The following is a 25,897-nucleotide window of genomic DNA, read 5'->3' on the forward strand; positions in this document are numbered from 1 at the left end:
TCCGGACTTCCATGGTAGTTTAAATCCCGATGACTTACTAGATTGGTTTAGGTCAATTGAAAGAGTCTTTTAATTTAAATTATACTCGGATGCTAAGTCTTTCAAGGTTGCTATTTTAAAGTTTAAAGGTTATGCATCTCTTTGGTATGAAAACATGAAAAATCAAAGGAAGAGGGATGGTAAAGAACCCATAAAATCTTGGTCAAAGTTGAAAAAGAAGCTTAGTGACAAGTTTATTCCCAAAGAGTATACTCAAGACATTAAGGATGGCAATTATGACCCAAGCCAAACCGAACCCGAATCGAACCGAAGGAAAAAATTCGATCCAAACCCACTCTTTAAAAACACGTTCCCGATCCACTATTTAAAAACCCATATCCATATCCACTATTGGAAAACCCGAACCAAATCCAAACCCGATCCATTCATACCCGAACCCAATCCAAGTGGATATTATTGAAAATTTAGGCTTTATTAACCTTGAAATTTAAATTTTCTTATATAAGATTAAATTTTTATGTAGTCAAATCAAGTTTCGTATTGGGTTTTGGATTATGTAGTGGATGGGGTATGGATTTGGAGCGGGTATGGGTTTGAAAAAAGTATAATGGATCGGGTATGGATTTTAAAATTTTGGATATGGATCGGGTATGGATATGGATCTGTGATCCAATAAGTAAGTGGATCGGGTTTGGATCTTGCAAAACCCGATCCAACCCGACCCATTGCTATCCCTACAAGACATGTTCATTAAACTTACTCAACTAAAACAAGATCAACAACCACTTGAGTCTTACATTAGGGATTTTGAACAACTCACTTTGCAATGTGAAATCAATGAGAAACCGGAACAAAAAATTGCTAGATTTGTTGAAGGGTTGGATGATAAAATTGCTAATAGAGTCCGAATGCAACCATTTTGGTCTTTTAATGAAGCAGTGAACTTGGCTTTAAGGGTGGAAAAATTGGGCAAGGGGAAACCCTCCAACTCAAAATTGCCGACCAAAACAACCACCAAGACTACCTATGCCGAGACTAAACCCAAAGAAACCCACACCCTAACCGTTACCCCCACACTTGACAAAGGAAAAGACATTGAAACCTCACAAAGAAAGACCTTACCCCTTAAAAAATGTTTCAAATGTCAAGGTTATGGTCACTTTGCCAAAGAGTGTCCAACTCAAAGAGCCCTTAGTAGCTTTAAAATAGTTCATTGGGGAGAGGATGAAATTCTTGTGTGTAATGAGGATGAGGAAACCGAGGAGACTAAGGATGAGGAATTAGTATTGCCGGATTCCGGGATGAGACTAGTCACTTGGAGAGTGTTGAGTGCCCAACCATTGGAAATGGATCAAAGATAACAACTTTTTAGGTCTAGGTGTACCATTGGGGGGAAAGTTTGTAACCTAATCATTGATGGAGGTAGTTGTACTAATGTGGCCTCTAGTGTCCTTGTTGAGAAGCTTTCTTTGACCACCCAAAACCAACCATGTCCTTACAAATTGAGGTGGCTTGACAAGGGGGCCGAATTGAAGGTTGACAAACAATGCTTAGTGTCCTTCTCCATTGGAAAAAATTATGCTGATAAGGTTCTTTGTGATGTTCTACCTATGGATGCTTGCCATCTCCTACTTGGTAGACCTTGGGAGTTTGATAAGAGTGCGGTGCATCATGGAAAGGATAACACTTACTCCTTTGAATTTGACAAGAGGAAGATCACTCTAGCACCTATTCCACCATCCTCCATGCTTGAACCTTGCAAAGAAGTGATGCTAATCAAGGAGGCCGAAATGGTCCACGAAAAGAGTAATGAGAAAGATATTCATGTTCACCTTGCCGAGGGTGTGTCCAAGGAACAAGACGAAACATTCCCTAGCGTGGTTCAAAATTTGAACAAGTTCTTTCAAGACGATCCACCTAATGTCGAGCACATGTCCATGAAACAAGATGAACCATTCACTAATACGGTTCAAACAAGGGTCGAGGTCCATGAAAATTTTCCTCCAATTGCTAATCTAAGAATGAAGGTCGAGGTCCCTAAAACCCCTTGGTTCGACTATGGTGCCCACAAGTTCAAGGACAAACTAGGGGAGTGTTCAATTGTACAAGAGGTATCCAAGTGGAGTAATACCAATGATCAAGCTCAAGAGGAGCTCTTTGTCAAGATTAGAGCCGAGAGTACCATTGGTGAGGTGCAAGTTCATTATCCCGTCTCTCCTACCACTAGTCCAATTGGGAATGAAAGCAAGGATAAGTCAAGTGCCTACTCGGGCGATCTAGGAAATAGGGTCAAAAAACGGGTTCGAGAGGGGATCCTTAACAATGTCCAAACCGTAGGTGTCCATGATGGTTTGTATTGTGACTATTCCGTATACTCTACTCCAAGTTCAATTGAAGATGAGCACAAGGCCAATGGCATGGGCGGTATGATCAAAACAGTTAAGGAGAGTGTTCACCCAAGTAAGCAAGGAAATGGTGTCAAGGAACGGGTTGAACAAGGGCTCATTTGTCATGTTCAATTCATGGCCAACAAGGGAGGGTCCATGAACTCCAAGAAAGTCATAAAATTCAGAGTTGGGGATCGTGTTTGGGTTCGTCCGTACAAGAGGAGGGTCCTCAAGCATGGGAAGAACAAGTCCATGGTCTATGAAGAAGGTCCATTCAAAATCGTCAATCAAATTGGACCCAACAAATACAAGGTTAATCTTTTTGGAACTTATGTCACATTTGATGTTGGGATTTTAAGTCCTTGTTGTGAAGAGCTTAGTGATGAAGATGCCAAGGATTTGAGGACAAATCTTTTTCAAGAAGGGGAGATTGAAGCAAAACGAGTCACCTTAGGCATGCTTGTACCCGGTTTTGGTCCCTTATCCGAAATGGGGTCCAAATTGGAATCCGTCTAAGCACATGGGTCCTTTTCCGGCTTAGAAATCTTCCATGAGGAGTTTAGAGTATTTTTGTCCAAGAGCTTATGTCTTGGGAAGGTGATAATCATAGAGAAAGGCAAAGAACAAAACCGGTGGCCCTATGGTTACACGGTTTGCAAAGGCAAGTACAAGGGTCGCTTTCAAGTCCCTTTCACCCTTCCTAATTTAACCAAGACATCCACAAGGCTCCTTTTGTTGCTCTACTACTCTTGCATAGACTTGGCCGGACCCCCTTGAAGCTTCTAAAAGAGTTTACTCCATGTTTAATTAATCATTGTCCTTATTAGTGTACTTTCTTACTTTCTTTTAAGATTTTTAACTTGTGTAAGAACTTTGTGTAAGGCTTATGGCCACCTTTTGAATCGGTTTTCTAGGGTCTTTTGGACCGTTAGATGCTAGGTTGGATGGATGGATAGGATTGCTTGGCTTGGCCTATAAAAGCAAGGCATTCCCTAATGTAAAAATCAGATTTGATGAATGAAAAACACAAGTTAGAAATATTGATTTCTACTAATCTCCTTTGCTTAGTGTTGGGAAATCCTCTACTGCTTAGTGCTTAGAGTCGGGTAGTTTCTTTGCTTAGTGCTTGAAATTATCCTTAGGCTTAGTCTAGTGGCTTAGTGCTTGGATTAAGTCATATCCCAATCACGTCTTTTACTCTATTCGATTGTAGAGTTCAGGAAACCATGGTTATAAACAGTTCTGTCGACTGTTCGATTGCAGTCCTCGGAGTTTATGTTCAGTTTTCAGTCGTGTTTATCACAATTAAACAGTCCGTCTCACTGTCCAAATCGAGTCATATCTAGTCAGATTCCGAGTCTTGAGCGTTTTACTTTAGGAAGCACCCAAGAATCAACCCAAAATACTACTAAAATACTAACTAGGTATATGTAGTAGTAAACCTTGTTTATTGTATATTTGATGTACTAAATAATATTATTACTTTGATAATATTACTAGTTAATTTATATATGTGTTTTTAAGATGAACAAGATGCACAAATGAGAAGAAAAATGGTCTCTTGATAAAGTGCTCAAACAAAGACACAATTTTCTTCAAATTTTTCCAACTTTTAAAATGATGTGAATAGTTGGATATTTATAGCCAAATATGGGAGACAAATCTAAGTGGAATTTGCAACTTAAAGGGACACTTGGTGTCCTCTAAAAAATCAGCCAAATGGACTTATATGGGTCCATTTCGGTTTTCGACATTTGCCCCACAAATGCTTATAAGTCTTATATTTAATTATCTTACATAATTAAATATTAATTTAATTATTTAACACTTAAATAATACAAATTAACTACCAATGACTACTTAACCATTAAGTAATCATAAGACCATTTTATCAACATACAATGTATCAATATTAACCCACTTAGCTAATTTTACAACCTCTTGTAAAATTTAATAGCTAATTAATTCCACCTCAAAACATATACACATATCGTATAAAATTAATTAATTAACAATTAATTAATAAATTCTAATCATTTATTATTTAAACATTACATAATTAAATAATAAATCTCCTTGTCCCGAGTTCGTAACCCGTCATCAAATAATACATTTATGTGACTAACTAAAAGTCAAATAATACAAGGATTTAATTATTTTGTATCTCATACAAATAATTAGTTTTTCCATTTGAGCATCATCCTATAGGTGTGACCTAAAGGGATCAGCTGATCACCGCCATCACACGACAGTAATGTCAAACTCTAATCAGCCAATCATTACCGATTAACGATGACCAGCTGATAAATAAAAAGATAAATCCTTGATATTCCTTTTACGAGATTTAATATGTAAACGCACTTATTGTGGAGGACACTACTCCAACATGTACACTAAGTTTATACGGTCACATAAGTATTTTTTAGTTCTATGGTATTAGTTTTGCTTAGTTAGTAGAGCTTGTTACTTGAAAGAGGGCAGAACTCATCAAAGTATAACTCAAATTAACAAGTCAAATAAAAATGAAACACATTCTCCACACCAGAGAAATTGTGAGCTACTTTCAAAGTAAAAATGTCCAGTCAGTGTCCAGTTCTTCTACTTGGATCACATTTCGGTCAGACCCCATCTTTTTCAAAATGTTTTCAAAAAATAAAAATAAAAACTTTTTCAATACTCATTTCGAATATTTTCAAAAATAACATTTTGCATTCATCAGCATCATATCTAGTCGTCCAGGATATGCATTTGCATTTTAGTTGTCATATATTTGTCACTAACCATTCTAGATCTCCAGTCAATTACTTTGTCATTCATCTTCCAGATTCATCCAAAGTGGGGCTTTCTCATAAAGTCTCATCTTCTCGTAAAATAAAATTTTGCCAGTTTCAAAATCAATCAAAAATTTCCTAGCCCTTTTCGTGAAATAAAATTTTGCGATTTTTAACTTTATTTCGAAATAAAATTTTGAAATTAAACTTGGTCGGCAGGCCCTGACATGCATTTAAGTTCTTAAAATAAAATTTTCTGAACTTATCCTTTTTGCGAAATAAAATTTTGCAATTTTCAAATCCTTTGGTCGGCAGGCCCTGACATGCATCTAAGTTCTTAAAATAAAATTTTCTAAACTTGCCCTTTTTGCGAAATAAAATTTTGCAATTTCTAAATCAATCGGTCGGCGGGCTCTAACACGCATCTAAGTTTGTAAAATAAAATTTTACGATCTTATCCATCCTTTTTCAAAATAAAATTTTGAATTCCTTGGTCGGCATGCGCTGACATGCATTTGAGTTCTTAAAATAAAATTTTCTGAACTTGTCCTTTTTGCGAAATAAAATTTTGCATATCCTAGTTTGTAAAATCAGATTTTACATTCTAATCCCTTTTCAAAATAAAATTTTGAATCCTCGGTCGGCGGGCCCTGACATGCATCCAAGCTTGTGAAATCAGATTTTTGCAGGTTCGCCCTTAAGTGAAACAAAGTTTTGCTTAACCATATTCCAAACCAGCTAAACAAAGTTTGGCTATTCCAGATTCCAGACCAACAAAACAAAGTTTTGTTTTACCAGATTCAAGACCAGCTAAACAAAGTTTAGCTAATCCAGATTCCAGACAAGAAAAACAAAGTTTTGCTGTACCAGATTCAAAACCGGCGAAACAAAGTTTTGCCATGCCAGTTTCCAAATTGGTAAAACAAAGTTTTACCACCTTCATTCCAGATTAGTAAAACAAAGTTTTGCTAAGCCAACTCAGCTCCAGCTACTCCAGACAGGTAATGTAAGAGGCCCAGGTACGTTTCTTAACCTTTATCTGTCCCGACCGGACTATTTTGACCTTTGTCTTACTCAGACTCGGTCAAAGTGGGGGCTTCTGTAGACACCTCAAAGTTGTCTACTAGCCTTACTACCCGATTATGAGACTAAAATTTAATGACTAATTGAAAATTGACGTTTTATAATTTACGGCTATTTACACTTATTTCCCAATAAATTACTCAAAATGGCTAAATCACCTTTAAGCCTTCCGTATCATTTAATCCATTTTCCATTTCATTTGGTCCATTTTGACAATCCGGCTCGCAATTGGTTCAAGTGAATAAGGCAAACCACCTTATTTACCAATATACAGCCAACGAATACAATTATTTGTGAATATCCGAGGTCAGATGAGTGTAGGAGCAATCATATAGTTGGACAACTTTGGAGACAAGAAATTTATCATTGTGCGCTCTACGACGATGTTAGGATAAAATCTAATACAGTTAAAAAAACTAAGTGAATAAAGACAAAACAATAAAAAAAAAGTGTGCATTAAACACACACGTAAACAACATAATAATAGGCTTGGTGAAACAAAGATTCTCTCAAATTCTATCTTTTCGAGAATCCGAAACTCAATATACTTCAAACTTCAGAGACTATAAATACACATCATACGAAACCTTTGAGAGAGACAGACGAAGATACACAAATATTATCGGAGGACGAAGCACAAAAGTAATACCGACAGCCAAGATCAAATCGGTCCCATAAATTCAATACTCACATACTCCATCTTAAATATTCTATCCCAGTTTCAAATTAAACCATACAAATAAATTGTCCTAGTTTTTATATAAACGCATAAGAGCCGTTAATTTACGATAAGGTTGAAATTCATTAATAGTCAACATCCAGATATGCCTGAGGGTACCAATATCGAATACGTTTTCTTTACTCTTTTTATTCATCTTTTATTTGTTTATTTCTTTATTTATCGTATAATTGTATATAAACTAACTTGTTTAACTTGTCTTTGTATATAATTTGTTTCTAACTTTCTTTTCTCTATCTTAATTTCGTCAAATATATAATATTACAAATAAATAGTAGAGGCCGTCAGTTTGATGGGCGGTCCGGGTGCCTAACACCTTCCCTGACCGTACCTTTACCCCCGAATTCGCAATCTTTGGTTCAGACCGGAGTTACGGATCAGTCCTCATTCCAGGGATCAAAAGGGGCTTTTTCCGTTTAACTTATTTTTGTATGTTTTTTTTATAAACCTACTGGCGACTCCTCCATATTTACTTATTTCAAAAAAGAGATTTTTTCAGGATCTCACAGTATCAACCAACTTAATAGATTGTAAGGTGAAATTTATACAGCAACTTGGTATTTGCAAATTCATTGGAAAGTATCTAAAGGTAATGGTGGGCACAAGTATCACAATTATAGCACTGACAAATTACGAAGATTAGAACATGAAAACATAACGAAGTTACCCCAATAACATTTGACTGACACACACGGCCACCGAGATTAGAACATGAAAACAAACACAACTACTAAACTTTACACAATCCCATTCAAACTGTCAAATGAGGCAGCATGCCATTTGACTTTGTCAACAAGCACCCAACCCAAAATCCTAATTTCTAAAAAAACTTAAAAATAGTGTAGCTAGCATGCTAGAAGTAAGTATCTACCTACTGTGAAGAGTTTATCTACGTGATAAGAGGTATGTATGTAGCAACTAATTCAAGTGTATCTAAATAAATAAGGGAAATTCCTACTTGTACCCCTCTGGTATGAGCTAATCCCACTTGTACCCTTACTTTTCAGGAAAGCCCACTTGTACCCTCCAACTTCCTAGTTATTCTCACATATACCCCTTAAGTATAGTAAATGATGAATATTGAGGATGAAGTGTGGTAAAAGGGTAAAAGATGAACGTTGAAGATGAAGTGGAGGCATATAAAAATGAATTTGGAGGGGAAAATGATGTTTGTTGGAGAGAAAACAAATATTTCAATTAAAGTATCATATTGTTTACATAGCCCTTTACATCGTACGTAAGGGTACTTAACACTTCTTCCCCGCTTCATAATGACAAGCAAGAATTCACTTAACGTCTTAGTTGTTGGTGCTTAGTATTATGATGTTGGAGTGGGACTTTCCTTTAAAGTAAGGGTACAAGTGAGACTAGTCTATACTTGAGGGGTATAAGTGAGAATAACTAGTAAATTGAAGGGTATAAGTGGGCTTTCCTGAAAAGTAGGGGTACAAGTGGGATTAGCGCATAGAGGGGTACAAGTGGGAATTTCCCAATAAATAAAGATATGTATCTAGCTACTAAAACAGGTGCATCTATCGAGCTATGTATCTATCAAGGCTTTAGGGTGCAGATGCAATTGCTAGCGGATACATTAATCAATTTGTGTATCCAGTAGAAGGACCATGTGTATTCAATAAGTGACAAATGTGTATATACAGTAACAAGACCTAATGCTCTCCATAGTTGTACTATACAATGTAGCTGATATCATGTCATTATGAATATTTTATGAACTTGACTTGCACGGCCTAAAATTTAGGACGTGAAAGGCTTTAGGGTGCAGATGTAATACCTAGCGGATACATGAATCGATTTGTGTATCCGGTAGGACCATGTGTATTCAGTAAGTGACAAATGTGTATCTACAGTAATAAGACCTAATGCTCTCCATAATTGTACTATAAAATGTAGCTGATATGGTGTCATTATGAATATTTTACGAACTTGACTTGCACAACCTAAATTTAGGACGTGAAAGGCTTTAGGGTGCAGATGCAATTCTTAGCGGATACATGAATCGATTTGTGTACCCGGTAGAAAGACCATGTGCATTCCGTAAGTGACAAATGTGTATATATAGTAACAAAGACCACGTGAAATTCTGCTGAATTCTGACACAACACAACTCACAAAAATTAATATAATGTTGTATAAATTTTCTTTTGCCATATAAGTGTTTCATTATTCTATATTTTTTTGTGAATAAATGAGTAAAGGAAATAACATGGTAGTGTTGCGACATGCACAACCTATTGCTAACGGATAAATGAATAGTTTGCGTAGCCGGTAAAAGAAGCATGTGTATGCTGTAGGTAAGAGATGTGTACCTAGGGTAAAAATACAGCTATGAACACAGCACAAATGAGCGCCACAGTCACCGGAACCCTCACCAATACGACCACCACTCCACTGGATTCCGTCCCTCAGTACCACGACAGAATAACCCCAGCAAATAACATTGGTATGTAATAACATCAAGCAAATAGTGTAAAAGCAATAAGAACACTAATTATATACGTTTGAGCTACAATAATTAACATTTTCAGCATAATAAAGGAAAAAAAATCAAATCAGAATTGACAACTAACACATAAAAACAACATAAATTTTAAAAATTAGGGTTACGAAAAGGGGGAACGCACATCAATTAATGAAGATAGAGATCCCGCCGCAGTTTAGGAACAGTATGAGACCACGTCGCCGTCACCGTCGCTGTTGGTGATGAGAGAGTGTGGGATTGTGAGTGTCGTTGCTAATAAGAGTAGAAGGGAGATTATGAGTGGCAGTTATGTTGGTGCGCGTGTTTAGAATTAGGGAAGTATAATATTGGCCATCAATTATTGTGATCTGATGGTGTATGTTTAGTTCGTACGGTTCCCACTGTAATTTAGTTCGTACGGGATCCCGATTATATATATATATATATATATATATATATATATATATATATATATATATATATATATATATATATATATATATATATATGGGCGGGTTCAGGTACGAAATGAGTTATCGTACGAACTAGCTTAATTACACTTTTTTTTTTCAGATACACTTATTATTCATATACATTTTATAACACAAGTAGATACATTTTTTCCACACTAAAATTTTAGAGCCACTTTTAACTTTTTAAATACTAATTTTTTTGGGATACATTTTATACACTTCTGGATACACAAGTTCATACTTCCGGGTACACAAGTTCATACTTCCGGATACACATTGTATCCATACTTACTACCGGATACACATGTATCCCGTAGTAATACCATGTGTATCCCATAGCAATAACATGTGTATCTAAGCTGCTATTTTATGTATTTACCGCTCCACTACAATCCACCACCACCAACCACCACTGCTACTGTCACCACCATGACCACCACACCCGACCACCACCATGACCACTGCCATGACCACCGCGAGCCTACAAACACCACTACCACATCAACAAACTAATGAACCACCATTACCATGCGTATCCGGTAGTAATATCGTACGTATCCGGGAATGTATTTTGTGTATCCAACACCGTCGCTGCCAACACCGTACATAACCTGCCACCACAACCACCACCAGCCCCACCCAACACTACCACGACCACATCTACTGCCAGCACCACCACCACCACCCCTGAATTAAACCTACGACGCTTCACATCGGACCTTCACCACCACAACAACACCACAATTAACCACCGTAAAACAAGCAAACCTTAACCCCGAAAACGAAAAACCCAGATTTACAACAGTCGTCGACGGCTACCAACGCCAGCGCCGACGACCAGCAATCCCAGCCATACACACAACCACCACGCTCACTCCACTACCAACGATATGCACATCTAACTTGGCCGTCCCACATCTGAAATGTTCTCATTGTCTAATCATCGGTAGGAACCGGCCGGAATCACGCCAGCGATCAGACGACCATTGTCGACAAGTCAACCAACATCGAATTTCTCAAGGATTTCAAGTATATGATTAGTTTTCGAAATTAATTGTATTTCTAAGTAGATCTAAGAATTGAAAAAAGAAAACAAGATGAAAACAAAAAAAACCACAAAATTAATTATAAAAGTAGGAGAGTATCAAAAATGGGGGATGTGGATGAGGTTCTGCCGGAGATAGGACGACAGGGAGCTCCGGCGATGGTATGGTCGTGGTTGGGATTGAAGAAGGTGAATGATTAGATTTGGTGATTACAAATAAAGAAATAATAAATAAATGATGTGGGGCGATTTTGGTGGTGGTCGTGGTCGTCGTCGCCGTCGGAGAGCATGGTCGGCGACGGACAAATTGAAAGCGATGAAGAATAGAGGTTGACTGGTTGTTTGGTTAGGGGAGGAGAGAGAACAGGGAAAAGTGATAGTATAAAGTGGATTTGGTGTGTGATTGAGCTGAAAAATGACGTAATTGGTTAGTTTTTATTAGTTCGTACGGTTCGTACCGTAATTCAGTTCGCACAGGATCCGATTATATATATATATATATATATATATATATATATATATATATATATATATATATATATATATATATATATATATATACTCCCTCCATACCAATCCAAAGGTAACATTGACTTTTTCACACTTGCCGAGACATGTTTTGCAACGTGAATATCTTTAGTTACACATTATTAAAAATTATAAAAAATGGATATTCTTGTAGCATTCATGACGATAAATCAAACAAGATCTCACATGACTATATTTTGTCTTATAGACTAAGAATAATATCGAAGATTCCCTCCGACCATGAATAATGCCATTTTGGTCAATGTTACCTTTGGATTGGTATGAAGGGAGTATATATGAGTTATTTCACATGTAATCCAAACTATGAGTGATATTCTTATAATAATCCCAACTACATTTAATCTCAGAATAAACCATACTATTAATATAACACCCCCATACCCCAAATGCCTTACCAGGCCACTTAAAGCATGAAAGTGTTACCATCTCGGTTACCCGAGGCAATGTATATCAAATAGACAATAAAGAAACATACTTTATTAAAAGAGTTTAAAGTGATACAAGCCAAATCCCAAAACTGATAAAGTGAATACAATTGTTTCCTCAAAACTGTAAAACCAACTTAAATAAACTAAGTTCATGACACAGCGCAAGACTCAAGTGACTCATGTGATGACTCCATCCCAGCTATCCCTCGTGCCAGCCAACTCATACCTGCTCAATAACTGCTCACCATCCCCGAATGAATCACCACAGTTTTTAAAACAATTAAACGGGGTCAGTACTGATTACACACAGCAACACAGCTGCAATAAAAGCAATACTACAATCCAATCCAACCAAACCAATCTCCATCACATCACCACACACCTGACTACACACTAAAGTGTGTAGTCCTTTCAGAATACTCATCGCAATAAGTATTCCACATCGCCAGTGGGGGACCGCAGCCGTTCCCCCCTTAGCACTACTCATCTCATCCGAGCGATAAACCCAAGTTCCTAAATGTGTACATCCCTTCTGCGGCGGGTTCAACAGAAGGCGAATCAAGGGCGTGAAGCCACTCCTGCATGCAAGTAACCCCACTCAGCCGAGGACGCACCTCGTAAACCACAGACAGTTATACAACCAACTATACAATCAACAATCACCAAATCCAATACTGATATGAAACACATACTACCAACAACCAATTATCAACAAAGCCATGTAAACAATACTGAGTAGGGAAACCCTACCTGGAATAGCAATCACAGACCGTCACAGCAGCTAATCAATACCGTTCCTCTACGAATCCTCCTCCTATAACACATATGCATACGATTATCACCTAATCAACACAATCCTCCCAAAACCCCCAAATCTACCCAATTAGGGTTCAAACAAACTTATCAAAACATTATAAAAATTATACAAGAAGCTTACCCTCGACACGACGATCACAACGGCGTAAAGAACAAGACAATCCGACGATTTAGCCTTGGGATTTGCTAATAATGTGATGAATGTGAACTACGTAATTCTTTTTCTTTTGTTTTGAAAGGTCTTAGAAGGTAAAAGTGATTAAGAATAATGACGAAAACCTTTTATATTAATCTCGCGTTATTAACAAAACTCCGCTAAACAACCCGTAATACGCACTTACTTGATCGAGTAAGTGACTTACTCGATCGAGTGCCCCTTACTCGATCCACTCGATCGAGTGTCACACTTACTCGATCGAGTACCCATCAGGTCAGCTACTGTTTTGCGTAAAAAGGTACTTACTCGACATAGTAAGCCCCACTCGATAAAGTACCCATAAACATAGAAAATCGTAGTATTACAATTAACTCCATTTTCTCTTAATACAGTTGGTGACCTGCTGCGGGAGCATTAGAATTAAGTGAAAATGAAGTTTTGATTTTTCAAAATGTAAATCACATTTCCAAGGGTTTCACAATGGGCTCGAGTTTAGTTAACACTAAGTAGTATCTCGCGCTTCGCGCGACCTGTTTTAAAATTTTATTATTATAACTAAAGAAAAATAATATAATTCATATATGATCTTTAATATTTTTACTTATAAATAAATAAAATTAAATTAATTTCTCTCAAATTTACCTTTTTAGGTTTAACTTAAATGTTTTAAAATAAAATACATACAATTGTAATTAATACTAATAAATGATAATTAATTATGCGTGATCAATGTTTTATAAATAAATTTGTGACCAATTAAATGTCATATTACTTAAAATAAAATTTGTTTAAATAATTCAACAATCAACATTAATTCTCAAATTATATCATTTCATGATACGTTATGTTCGAAATCATTTAATATTTGTTCAAAATGATGTGAATATAATTTGATGCAATTTTTAATTTTTTAAGTATAACATGTGATATTTATGTATAAAACATATAGGGTCCAAACTCAACTTATTCAAATGTTTTTGTTATGTCTTGCATGTGCTATGTGTCAAACATATCTATAACAAAATGTACTTTTTGTTTTTTAAACAACTATATATAATGATGTTTAAGAGTTTACTTGTAAATAAAATAGATTGAACTCTCGAATATTACTTTTTGAGGTTTAACTTCAAAATATTTAAAAGATGACATATAAAATATTTAAGTAAAAGTAATATTAAGTTAAGTTATAATCAATATTATACTTGACGTATACATTTTAATTAATAATATTAAAGAAAAATGTAATGTGTTTTCTACTTTTTATGTCTTTTATAATACTATATGTATTACTTAATAATCATTACTTTTTTTTATTATTCAAATGCACTTGCGATCACTGTGTACATACATACTCGTACACATACTATTTAAACCTCTCAAAATCTCATATATATTCAATTTATCGGAATATAATTTTTTTCATACCCGCACTATAAAAACTTATCTCTTAGTAGTTTTCTTTAAGTTTTATTTTTAATAAATACATTAACTCTTCCAAATATATTTTTCTTATTGGATTTAATGGTCTAACTTTTATAACTTTTTAAAATTTTTTTTTTTTTGCGTAAACGTAAAACATTGTGAGACACTCGCTTTAATCATATCTACATATCAAAATATTTCAATAAATATAATGAAAATTATACTCAATTGAAAGCATTTTTCATAATGAACGTAATTATTTACATTTTAGAATTTTTATCAAAATATTTTTTTAATAAATTTAGAATCAAATCACCGTAATTATTTAATGTAATTTAATAATAAAATTTATTAAACTATAATTAATATTTTGCTGAGATTTATACAGCATTTATTATGTTCATATTAACTAATTAGTTGTAATTAATGTTTGTCATTAAGGCTGTATATGACACGTGGCGCATCGACAACGTTTCAACCCAGTTTTATATATATACTATGTAGTATCCCGCGCTTCGCGCAGTCTGTTTTAATATTTTATGATTATAATTAAAGGAAAATTATATAATTCATATATGACTTTCAATATTTTCTCTTATAAATAATTTTTAATCAAATTTAATATTTTTAGGTTTAACTTCAATGTTTTAAAACAAAATACATAAGAGTTTTAATTTAAACTAATAAGTGATAATTAATTATACATGATCAACGTTTTATAAATAAATTTGTGACTGGTGAAATATCATATTAATCAAAATAAAATATATTCGAATAATACAACAATCAACAATAAGTTCTCAAATTATATCATTTCACGATATTTTATGTCTCAAATTAATTAATATATATTCAAGATGATGTGAACATAATTTTATGTAATTTTTAATTTTTTATGTGTAACATGTGACATTTATCTATCAAACATATACAGTTCAAACTCAACTTATTCAAATTTTTGACTGTGTCTTGCATGTAATATGCAACTTTTGTTTTTTTAAACAATTATATATAATGATGTTTAAGAGTTTATTACCTGTAAATGTAATTGGTTGAACTTTCTCAAATATTATTTTTTGATGTTTAACTTCAAAGTATTTAAAAGATAACATATAAAATATTTAACTAAAAGTAATACGGAGTATTTGGTTAGTCATAATCAATATTTTATATTTGACTTATACATATTTAATTAAAGATATTAAAGAAAAATATAATGTATTTTCTACTTTTTCATGTCGTTTATAATACTATATTACTTAATAATCATTACTTTTGTTTTGATTATTCAAATGCACTTGCAATCACTATATACATAAACACTCGTACACATACTCGTTATCACACTATTGAAACCTATCAAAATCTCATATATATTCAATTTGTCCAATATAATATTTTTTCATTCCCGGACTATAAAAACTTATCTCTTAGTAGTTTTTTTAAAGTTGTGTTTTTAATATATACGACTCTTCCAAATATATTTTTCTTAATCGATTTAATAGTCGAAGTTTTATAACTTTCTCAAAATGTTTTTTTACGTAAATGTAAACATTGTGAGACACTCACTTTAATCATCTCTACATATCAAAATAAATATTTCAATAAATATAATGAAAATTATACTCAATTGAAATTTAAAAGCATTTTTCACAATGAACGTAATTATTTACATTTTAAAAATTTTATCAAAATAGCTTTTTAGTAAGTTTAGAATCAAATCACCTTAATTATTTAATATAATTTTATAATAAAATTTATTAAACTATAATTAATATTTTTCTGAGATTAATACAGTATTTATTATGTTTGTATTTAATTTCAGCTGTAATTAATAGGTGTATTTAAGGTTGGGTTGACACGTGGCGCATCCATAGCGTTTCAACCCAGTTTTATTTATATACTAGGTAGTATCCCGCGCTTCGCGCAGCCTGTTTTAATATTTTATGATTATAATTGAAGAAAATTTATATAATTCATATATAACCTTCAATATTTTCTCTTATAAAATTTTTTTTCTCAGATTTAATATTTTTAGGTTTAACTTCAATGTTTTAAAATAAAATACATAAGAGTTTTAATTAAAACTAATAAGTGATAATTAATTATGCATGATCGACGTTTTATAAATAAATTTGTGACTGGTGAAATATCATACTAATCAAAATAAAATTTATACGATTAATACAACAATCAACAATAAGTTCTCAAATTATATCATTTCACGATACTTTGTGTCTCAAATCAATTAATATTTATTCAGAATGATGTGAACATAGTTTTATGTAATTTGTATTTTTTTATGTATAACATGTGACATTTATCTATCAAACATATAGAGTTCAAACTCAACTTACTTAAATGTTTTGATTGTGTCTTGCATGTAATATGTGTCAAACATATCTATGAGAAATTTGCACCTTTTGTTTTTTTAAACAATTATATATAATGATGTTTAAGAGTTTATTACCTGTAAATATAATAGGTTGAACTTTCTCAAATATTATTTTTTGATGTTTAACTTCAAAGTATTTAAAATATAACATATAAAATATTTAACTAAAAGTAATACGGAGTATTTGGTTAGTCATAATCAATATTTTATATTTGACTTATACATATTTAATTAAAGATATTAAAGAAAAATGTAACGTATTTTTTACTTTTTCATGTCGTTTATAATACTATATTACTTAATAATCATTAATTTTGTTTTGATTATTCAAATGCACTCGCGATCACTATGTACATACACACTCGTACACATACTCGTTATTACACTATTGAAACCTATCAAAATCTCATATATATTCAATTTGTCCAATATAATATTTTTTCATTCGCAGACTATAAAAACTTATCTCTTAGTAGTTTTTTTTTAAAGAGGTGTTTTTAATATATACAATGACTCTTCCAAATATATTTTTTTTAATGGATTTAATAGTCTAAGTTTTATAACTTTCTAAAAATATTTTTTTTACGTACATGTAAAACATTGTGAGACACTCACTTTATTTACATATCAAAATAAATATTTCAATAAATATAATGAAAATTATACTCAATTGAAAGCATTTTTCACAATGAACGTAATTATTTATATTTTAGAATTTGTATCAAATAACTTTTTAGTAAATTTAGAATCAAATCACCGTAATTATTTAATATAATTTTATAATAAAATTTGTTAAAATATAATTAATATTTTGCTGAGATTTATAAAGCATTTATTATGTTTGTATTTAATTCAGCTGTAATTAATACGTGTATTTAAGGCTGGGTTGACACGTGGCGATCCATTTGGCGTTTCAACTTTATATTTATATTTATATATATATATATATATATATATATATATATATATATATATATATATATATATATATATATATATATATATATATATATAGAGTGGGATCCGGTGAGAACGACCATTCGGTGAGAACGGTGAGAACAATGATAATAATCAATAACTTACGCTCACTATCACACAAACAATAAAACCCAAATTTTACAACACCCAATCTCACGTATCCTCTCTCTCACATCCCTATGAACTATTACCACTGCACCACGACCACAATCAGTCGTCACCGTCAGCCACCACGACTAACGCCGGCGACATCACCATCCATTCTATCAATCGCCGCTGATCTCACCGACCACCCCGAACGACGCCGGCACCACTAACAACATTTAGCTGCGTTTTACGGTGATAATTCTGTCATTGATGCTGCAATTAAGAGCGATTTCGAGAGTTGACCCGCATTTTGGTTAATATTTCAATGGTTTTTTTGTTTTGGTTTGGGATTTAGGGTTAATTGATTGAATTTATTATAATCTCCATTAACTTTAATGCTTGAAGAAACCTCTGATTCAAGTTTCGAAAATCCGTCGCTCTAAGGTCATCGTCGCAAGAACTCCGGTGATTTAATATCCACCGGAATCATACGTGCATCATTCCGTTTGTCCATTTGTTCGCAGATCGGGAAAGATGAGCGACATTTGTGCATCGGTCCTGGGCTTTGGTGGTTCGAATCGTGTTTTTGGTTGTAATTAGATTTCTGAACTTGATTAATCAAGTGGCCAATAAACTGGCCATGGTTGTGTATTTCTTTCGCTCGAGTACGTTCATTAGGTACTTAATTATGAGTGATTGTGTTTGGCAGATTAAAAACATTAGCAGTAGCTCACTTAAACTTTAGTTTATTACCTGTCAAAATTCGACCCGACCCGAAAACCCGACCCGACCCGACCCGTTTTCTTAGGGTTACATACCCGGTTTTTTCGACCCGCGACCCGTTTGACCCGAACCCGAAATGACCCGTTATTTTAGGGTCGAGACCCGACCCGAACGGGTCGACCCGTTGGGTCAAGGGAAAATCATGAATTTTTTTAAAAATATTATTATTTATATATTATATTTGAAAATATAGTTAAAAAATTATTTTTTTATTACTTAAAATTAAAAATTCAACTAAAAAGTCAATTTTATATAACTTTTATAATATTTAATAATAAAACAATTATTAAAAAAACTTTATTTTAATAATTATATCAATATAATTATTGTATATGATGAATATGACTTAAATAATAATTTTAAACATATTTTAATTTTTAAAAATATATTTTTTAAATTAAAAAAGTCGTTTAAAAAAGGCGTTAAAAATTATTTCTTGACCCGTATTCTGACCCTAACCCGACCCGTGACCCGTATGGCCCGACCCGTATCTGACCCGACCCGTATTTGACCCGACCCGTATTCTGACCCGACCCGGGACCCGACCCGCCCGACCCGTTTGACAGGTCTAGCTACATGTTTTGCATTGCGAAATTCCGATAATGTCCACTACATTGTCTAGCATGACAGTAGATTGAAGTATATAGATAAACAAGTATTATAGGAGATTGTCGGAAAAGTGAGACCAAATGTAATACGTGCAAGAGGAGTTTATGTAAAGGGTTGTTAGTCAATCTGATTTTTTGGTGTAATGTGTGTCTGACTCGTTATATTGTCACTGCCCTTGAGCCTTTCCTCGCACCATCCATATTAGTAGAGCTCGGTACAATAACTACAAAAGTTTGTACCCTTTGCTAGTCAATCTCCTTTGCTAGTCAATCTGGTATAATGTGTTTCAGAAAGCAATGAATGAAATCTCATACCTTTACCAAACTGGCAATCAACAATGACTTTGAGCTTTGTAGTGCACTCCTTTTTCGCAATCAAGTCAACAATATATGACTCAAAATGTGTTTTAACAATCATCCCCTTGCTTACGTCGGATTTCTTGGTTGCGTGTTAGTGGAGCTATTGAAAGGTGTTGTTGCCCCGGGGACGTTGGAATCAAGCTTTACCGAGTCTGCGATTACATCAGCTCGCTGGCTGTGCTCCGTCACGCAAATGGTGATTTGGTGTTAGTCGGTGTTAAGTGTGGGGTGGTATTGAGAGAGGTCGTGGTGGTTGTTAAAGGATTAATTATGTAATTAGGTGTGTATTTGGTTTTAGATACATCGAAAATATTATTAGATACATAAATTATACTATCAGGTACGTTATTTCTAAGTAAGAAAAAAATTGTACCTACGATAGAAAAAAGTGTATCTACATTCTTAGAAAGTGTATATAGAATCCCGATAAGAAGTGCACCTAGAGAAAAAAAATGTATCTACATTCTTAAAAAGTGTATATAGAATTCCGGTAAAAAGTGTACCTACAATAGTTAAAAGTGTATATGGAGTTAAGATCCGGTGAGAACAACCACTCAATGAGAACGAACTAGATACATTAAAAAATATGGTGGATATAATGTATCTCCATCGTCAAAAAATGTATCTAGGAACATGTAAAAAAATGTATCTATAATAGATTAAAGTGCATCTAAAATTTGGTAAAAAAAAAAAAAATACCTAGATACCCAAAAATATTCTTCTAGGTACACCAACATGTGATCTAGATACACAAAACAACCTTTGAAAAATAGTGAAGATCAACAAATAATAATAATAATAATAATAATAATAATAATAATAATAATAATAATAATAATAATAATAATAATAATAATAATAATCAAGTGGTATTCAATATTGTGGGATTGCAAATGAATTCGATGCCAACAAGAATAGATTTAGAAAGTAGACAAAACAAGACATTAAGAGAACACCAAAGTCAATAGAAAAGTTCGAAAAATGTAAAAAATGTTCTGATAACAACAACAGTGGCAAATAAGACCAAAATTCAGGTCACACCATACGTACTACCACAACACACCTCCCATGCAACTCCGACATTCCCAACCACCTCACGACGCCAATGAGGAGTAGAACAACGATCATGTCGGTATTTTGCATCTCCCAATCTTTCCCTCGCCCGAATTCGCGTAGCACCAACAATACTGCAACTTAACCCACGACTCAATTGAATCATTGCCGGCGTCGATTGAAGTCCGGTGACTATCGGCGAAGGGCATTTTGGGTAAGGGACGAAATAGGGGGAATAATAATTGAATAAAAAATAAATTGAAACCAACGCCGACGAACAGAAATGAATCGACGACGCTGGTCGACGCCTTTGCCGGCATTTTCTGTAGAGACACGCACTATTAGTCGACGGTGTGGTTGAGCTATTTCCGGCGATGTCATCATGTATCAACTTATAAGATAGGCTAATTCAGGTGTGGCCGCCGGCGTATGTGATGGTGATTGTGTCGTCGGTGTCGTCTTTTGGCGGTGCTGGTGGCTGGTCGTGGTGGTCACCGTCAATTAAGGTGGAACGATTGTCGTAATTGTTTATCAGTGAAAATGTAAAAAAAATGAGAGGTGAGGGAAAGGTTGACTTAGGAATAGGTGTTTTATAATTTATACATAAAACGTTTGGTTATCATTGGGATTGATCTAAGCCGCGAGTTGTTTTTTAATCTAATGGTTGTAGTTCGTTCTCACCGTTCTCACCGAGTAGTCGTTCTCACCGGATCCTAAATCTATATATATATATATATATATATATATATATATATATATATATATATATATATATATATATATAGAAGAGATCAACTAAGGCCAAAATATTAATTGAGTCCATAAGTTCTATTAAGAGCCATTGGATGGAGGGAGATGGAGGGATGAGATCAACCCCAAAAAAGTGTGTTTATAAGCTAATCTCACCATCTCTCTCCTCCTTCACTAATCCACTCTAATTAATCACTAATTTACTATATATTTGTTTTCCACTCATCCATTTCTCTTTCATCTTACACATTTCATTTCTCTCTTCTCTCAAACTCTAAAAAAAAACCCAAATAAATAAAAAAAAACCCAAAAATCCAAATAAATAAAAAACCCAAAAAATCCAAATAAATAAAAAAACTCAAATAAATCATTCATTCATCTCTTCCTCATTCACCACCACCCACCACCACCCCACCCGACACCAAATAACCACCCACCACCCCCGCCGCCGCCACCCCACCGTCGCCGCCCCACCGCCGCTGACTCTTTTTTTTTTTTTCAACTCGGTTTTTTTTTTTTTCGTTTTGTGTTAATTTGTATGTTTTGAGTTGTTTTTTCCATTCATTATTTTTTTTGTCTTTTATTTTATTTTAGTTGTCTTTTATTTTATTAGTTCTCATTTTTTATTCATTTTCTTAAATCTCTTCTTGTTATACGTTTTTTTTAAGATTTCGCGTTTTAAATCTCGTTTTTTTTGTGAGATACTTTTTTTTTCATCTAAGACAAAAATTGACTAAAGTTATACAAAAATGAACCAAAGTTATACAAAAATAGACCAAAGTTATACAAAAAAAGACTAAAGTTATACAAAGATTGGACTAAAGTTATACAAAAAATTGGACTAAAGTTATACAAAAATAAATCAAAGTTATACAAAAATGAACCAAAGTTATACAAAAATGGACTAAAGTTATACAAATATGGATTAAAGTTATACAAATAAGGACTAAAGTTATACAAAAATGAACCAAAGTTATACAAAAATGAACCAAAGTTATAAAAAAATGAACCAAAGTTATACAAAAATGAACCAAAGTTATACAGAAATGGACAACAGTTATACAAATATGGATTAAAGTTATTCAAATATGGGCTAAAGTTATACAAATAAGGACGAAAGTTATACAAAAATGGACCAAAGTTATACAAAAATGAACCAAAGTTATACAAAAATGGACTAAAGTTATACAAACATGAACCAAAGTTATACAAAAATAGACCAAAGTTATACAAAAAAAGACTAAAGTTATACAAAAATTGGACTAAAGTTATACAAAAAATTGGACTAAAGTTATACAAAAATGAACCAAAGTTATACAAAAATGAACCAAAGTTATACAAAAGAATTGGACTAAAATTATACAAAAATTGGACTAAAGTTATAACTTTGGTGCATTTTTGTATAACTCTGGTCTATTTTTGTATAACTTTGGTTCATTTTTGTATAACTTTGGTTCATTTTTGTATAACTTTAGTCCAATTTTTTGTATAACTTTAGTCCATTTTTGTATAACTTTGGTTCATTTTTGTATAACTTTAGTCCATTGTTGTATGACTTTAGTCCAATCTTTGTATAACTTTAGTCTTTTTTTGTACAACTTTGGTCTATTTTTGTATAACTTCAGTCCTTTTTTGTATAACTTTAGTCCATTTTTGTATAACTTTAGTCCTTATTTGAATAACTTTTGTCCTTATTTGTATAACTTCAATCATTTTTTGTATAATTGTAGTCCAAATTTGTATAACTTTAGTCCAAAATTGTATAATTTTAGTCCTTATTTGTATAACTTTAGTCTTTATTTGTATAACTTCAGTCCAAATTTGTGTAATTTTAGTCCAAAATTGTATAACTTTAGAACTATAAATTCAAATTTGAAACAACACATAAGAATATGATATTAAAAAAACCAATAAGTCAAAAAAGTAAAATAAAAAAACTTCAATAACAATAATAAAAAATTAACCAATAATTTAAAAAAAAACAAATAACAAAAAAAACCAAAACCAAACCAAACAAAAAAACCAACAAAACAAACTTGAATGGTTGTATAACTTCAATTTATACAATGTATAACTTTAGATGTTAATAGTGTAACTTTAATGTAAAAAGTGTATAACTTTAGTCATAAAATGTATAACTTTAATGTTTTAAGTGTATAACTTTAGTCATAAAATGTATAACTTTAGTCATGAAATGTATAACTTTAGTAACCAAAAAATTATGTAACAATAACAATGAAAAAACAAAAAAATTATGTAACAATAACAAAACCAAATTAGACCAAAAAAATAAAAAATGTTATCTATTAAGAAAAATTCACCCATAAATGAAATAACAATGAAATAACAATACAAATAAAAAAAATTAACAATGAAATAACAATACAAATAATGCTACAAATATTACCCTCATTCCTAAGTGTGATAGACCAACCACTGTGGGCCACTTCAGACCAATAGCTTGCTGTAATATGGTTTATAAGGTGATATCCAAGCTGTTGTGTAACAGATTAGCTCTTGTTCTTCCTGATATCATTCATGAGAACCAAGGAGCTTTTATTAAAGGCAGGTCAATCATTGAGAATGTGCTCATTTGCCAAGATATTGTCCATCTTTATGCTAGGAAAGCAGTGACTCCTAGATGCTTGTTCAAGATAGACTTGCAGAAAGCTTATGACACAATTGAGTGGGACTTTGTAGAACAAATGCTCCATGGGCTTAAATTTCCTACTCATTTCATTCAGCTGGTGATGCAATGTGTAAGATCTACCTCTTTTACCTTATCTTTGAATGGGAGTAATTTTGGATACTTTAAGGGACAAAGGGGATTGAGACAAGGGGATCCAATATCACCACTTCTCTTCACTATCTGTATGGAGTACCTGTCCAGGCTCATTAAATTTGCCACTGAGAGATGGCCATTTCAGTATCACCCCTTATGTAAGAATTTAAAGCTTACACACCTCATGTTTGCAGATGATTTACTGCTTTTTTGTAAAGGAAAACCTCAGTCTATCTGGTTGCTTATGAGGGCTTTCTCCTCATTCTCTAAGGCTTCAGGACTAGCAATGAACAATGCTAAGTCTGAAATCTTTTTTAATGGGGTAGCTGAAGATATTAAGGAAGGAATAAAAATGGTGACTGGGTTCAAGGAAGGCACAATGCCATTTAGATATTTGGGAGTGCCTATTAAGGCAGGAAGACTTACAAAATCGAATGCAAAGTGCTCTTTTGAAAAAATGGTAGCTAGGATAAGGAGTTTGGGAGCCAAAAACTGTCTATCTATGCTGGCAGGGTGACCCTTATCAATGCAGTGCTGAATACCCTTCACAATTATTGGGCTCAAATGTTCATTATCCCCAAGAGTATCATAAACAACATCATGGCAATCTGTAGGAACTATTTATGGGATGGCTCTTCTGAGTACCATAGAGTTCCAATGGTTGCCTGGGATAAAGTTACAGTGCCTAAGAAGGAAGGGGGCTTGGGGATTAGAAGAGCTGACACATGGAATATAGCCACTGTAGGCAAACTGGTTGATTGGATTTATTGTAAAGCAGATAGGCTTTGGATCAAATGGGTTAATGATGTATATATCAAGGAGCAGGACTGGCACTGCTATACTCCTACTCCTGATGCTACATGGGTATGGAAAAATATTTGCAAAGTAAAAGACAAGCTAAAGACTGGTTATGCTAATGGCAGCTGGACTGTGAGTCCTAAAGGATATTCTATCAGGAGTGGTTATGAATGGCTCTCCCCTGATCCTGTTCCTCTTGATTGGCCTGCAATTGTATGGTGTAACTGGAACATTCCTAAGTATTCTATGACTACTTGGCTTAGACTGCATGAGGGTATGAATGTGAAGAGTAAATTAGTGAGATATGGATGCTGTCCTGATGATCTGTGTCTGCTCTGTCAGCTACAGCCTGAAACAGTTGAGCATTTGTTTACTTCCTGTGTGTATGCTACCAAAGTTCAATCTTGCCTAACAAAGTGGTATGGTGGTGGATTTCCTACAGTGACTGGTCTGCTTGCAACTCAGAAAGATAGTATCCAATGGAAGGTAAGGGTAGCCATGTTCAATGCTTTTACTTATTCTATCTGGTATCAACGAAACAATGCAAGAGTGAATGATGTTCTGATGAGGCCTGAACTAGTGGCAGCACGAATAGAGGACGATGTCAAGAGAAGGGTTAAAACGAAGTGTGGTAATGTTGCTGATCAACCAGATTGTGGTTGGCTGCAAATTATGGGAGTGAATTGAATGCTTGTAATGGGATTCGATCCCTGCACCTCTTGTAATTATTTTCTTAGATAATGATATATAATATACTCACATTACACCAAAAAAAAATACAAATAATAAATTAGAAATTAAAAACAACCCATCAATAACCAACAAAAATAAAAAAACCAAATAACAATAACAAAATAAAGTAAATCTGAAAAAACACTAAAAAAAAAGAGACAAACACAAGCTAATAAAAGAATTAAAAAAACAAATAACAAAAACACAAAAATTAAAAAATTC

At 33.4% G+C, this 25,897-nt stretch overlaps 1 protein-coding gene across 1 annotated transcript; it reads left to right on the top strand.

Annotated features, from left to right (window-relative positions):
* Positions 1–24,745: 24,745 nt before the first annotated feature.
* Positions 24,746–25,630, top strand: LOC141649449 (uncharacterized). The gene has a single exon (XM_074458138.1). It carries the CDS (start codon positions 24,746–24,748, stop codon positions 25,628–25,630), a length of 885 nt encoding a protein of 294 aa, XP_074314239.1.
* The last annotated feature ends 267 nt before the right edge of the window (positions 25,631–25,897 follow it).

The sequence above is a fragment of the Silene latifolia genome, chromosome 3 (assembly GCF_048544455.1).
Source record: "Silene latifolia isolate original U9 population chromosome 3, ASM4854445v1, whole genome shotgun sequence".
Lineage (NCBI taxonomy): Eukaryota > Viridiplantae > Streptophyta > Magnoliopsida > Caryophyllales > Caryophyllaceae > Silene > Silene latifolia.

What these genes read in the sequence shown, in the direction of transcription:
- LOC141649449 (XM_074458138.1), top strand. Translation starts at nt 24,746, where the DNA reads ATGGCAATCTGTAGGAACTATTTATGGGATGGCTCTTCTGAGTACCAT.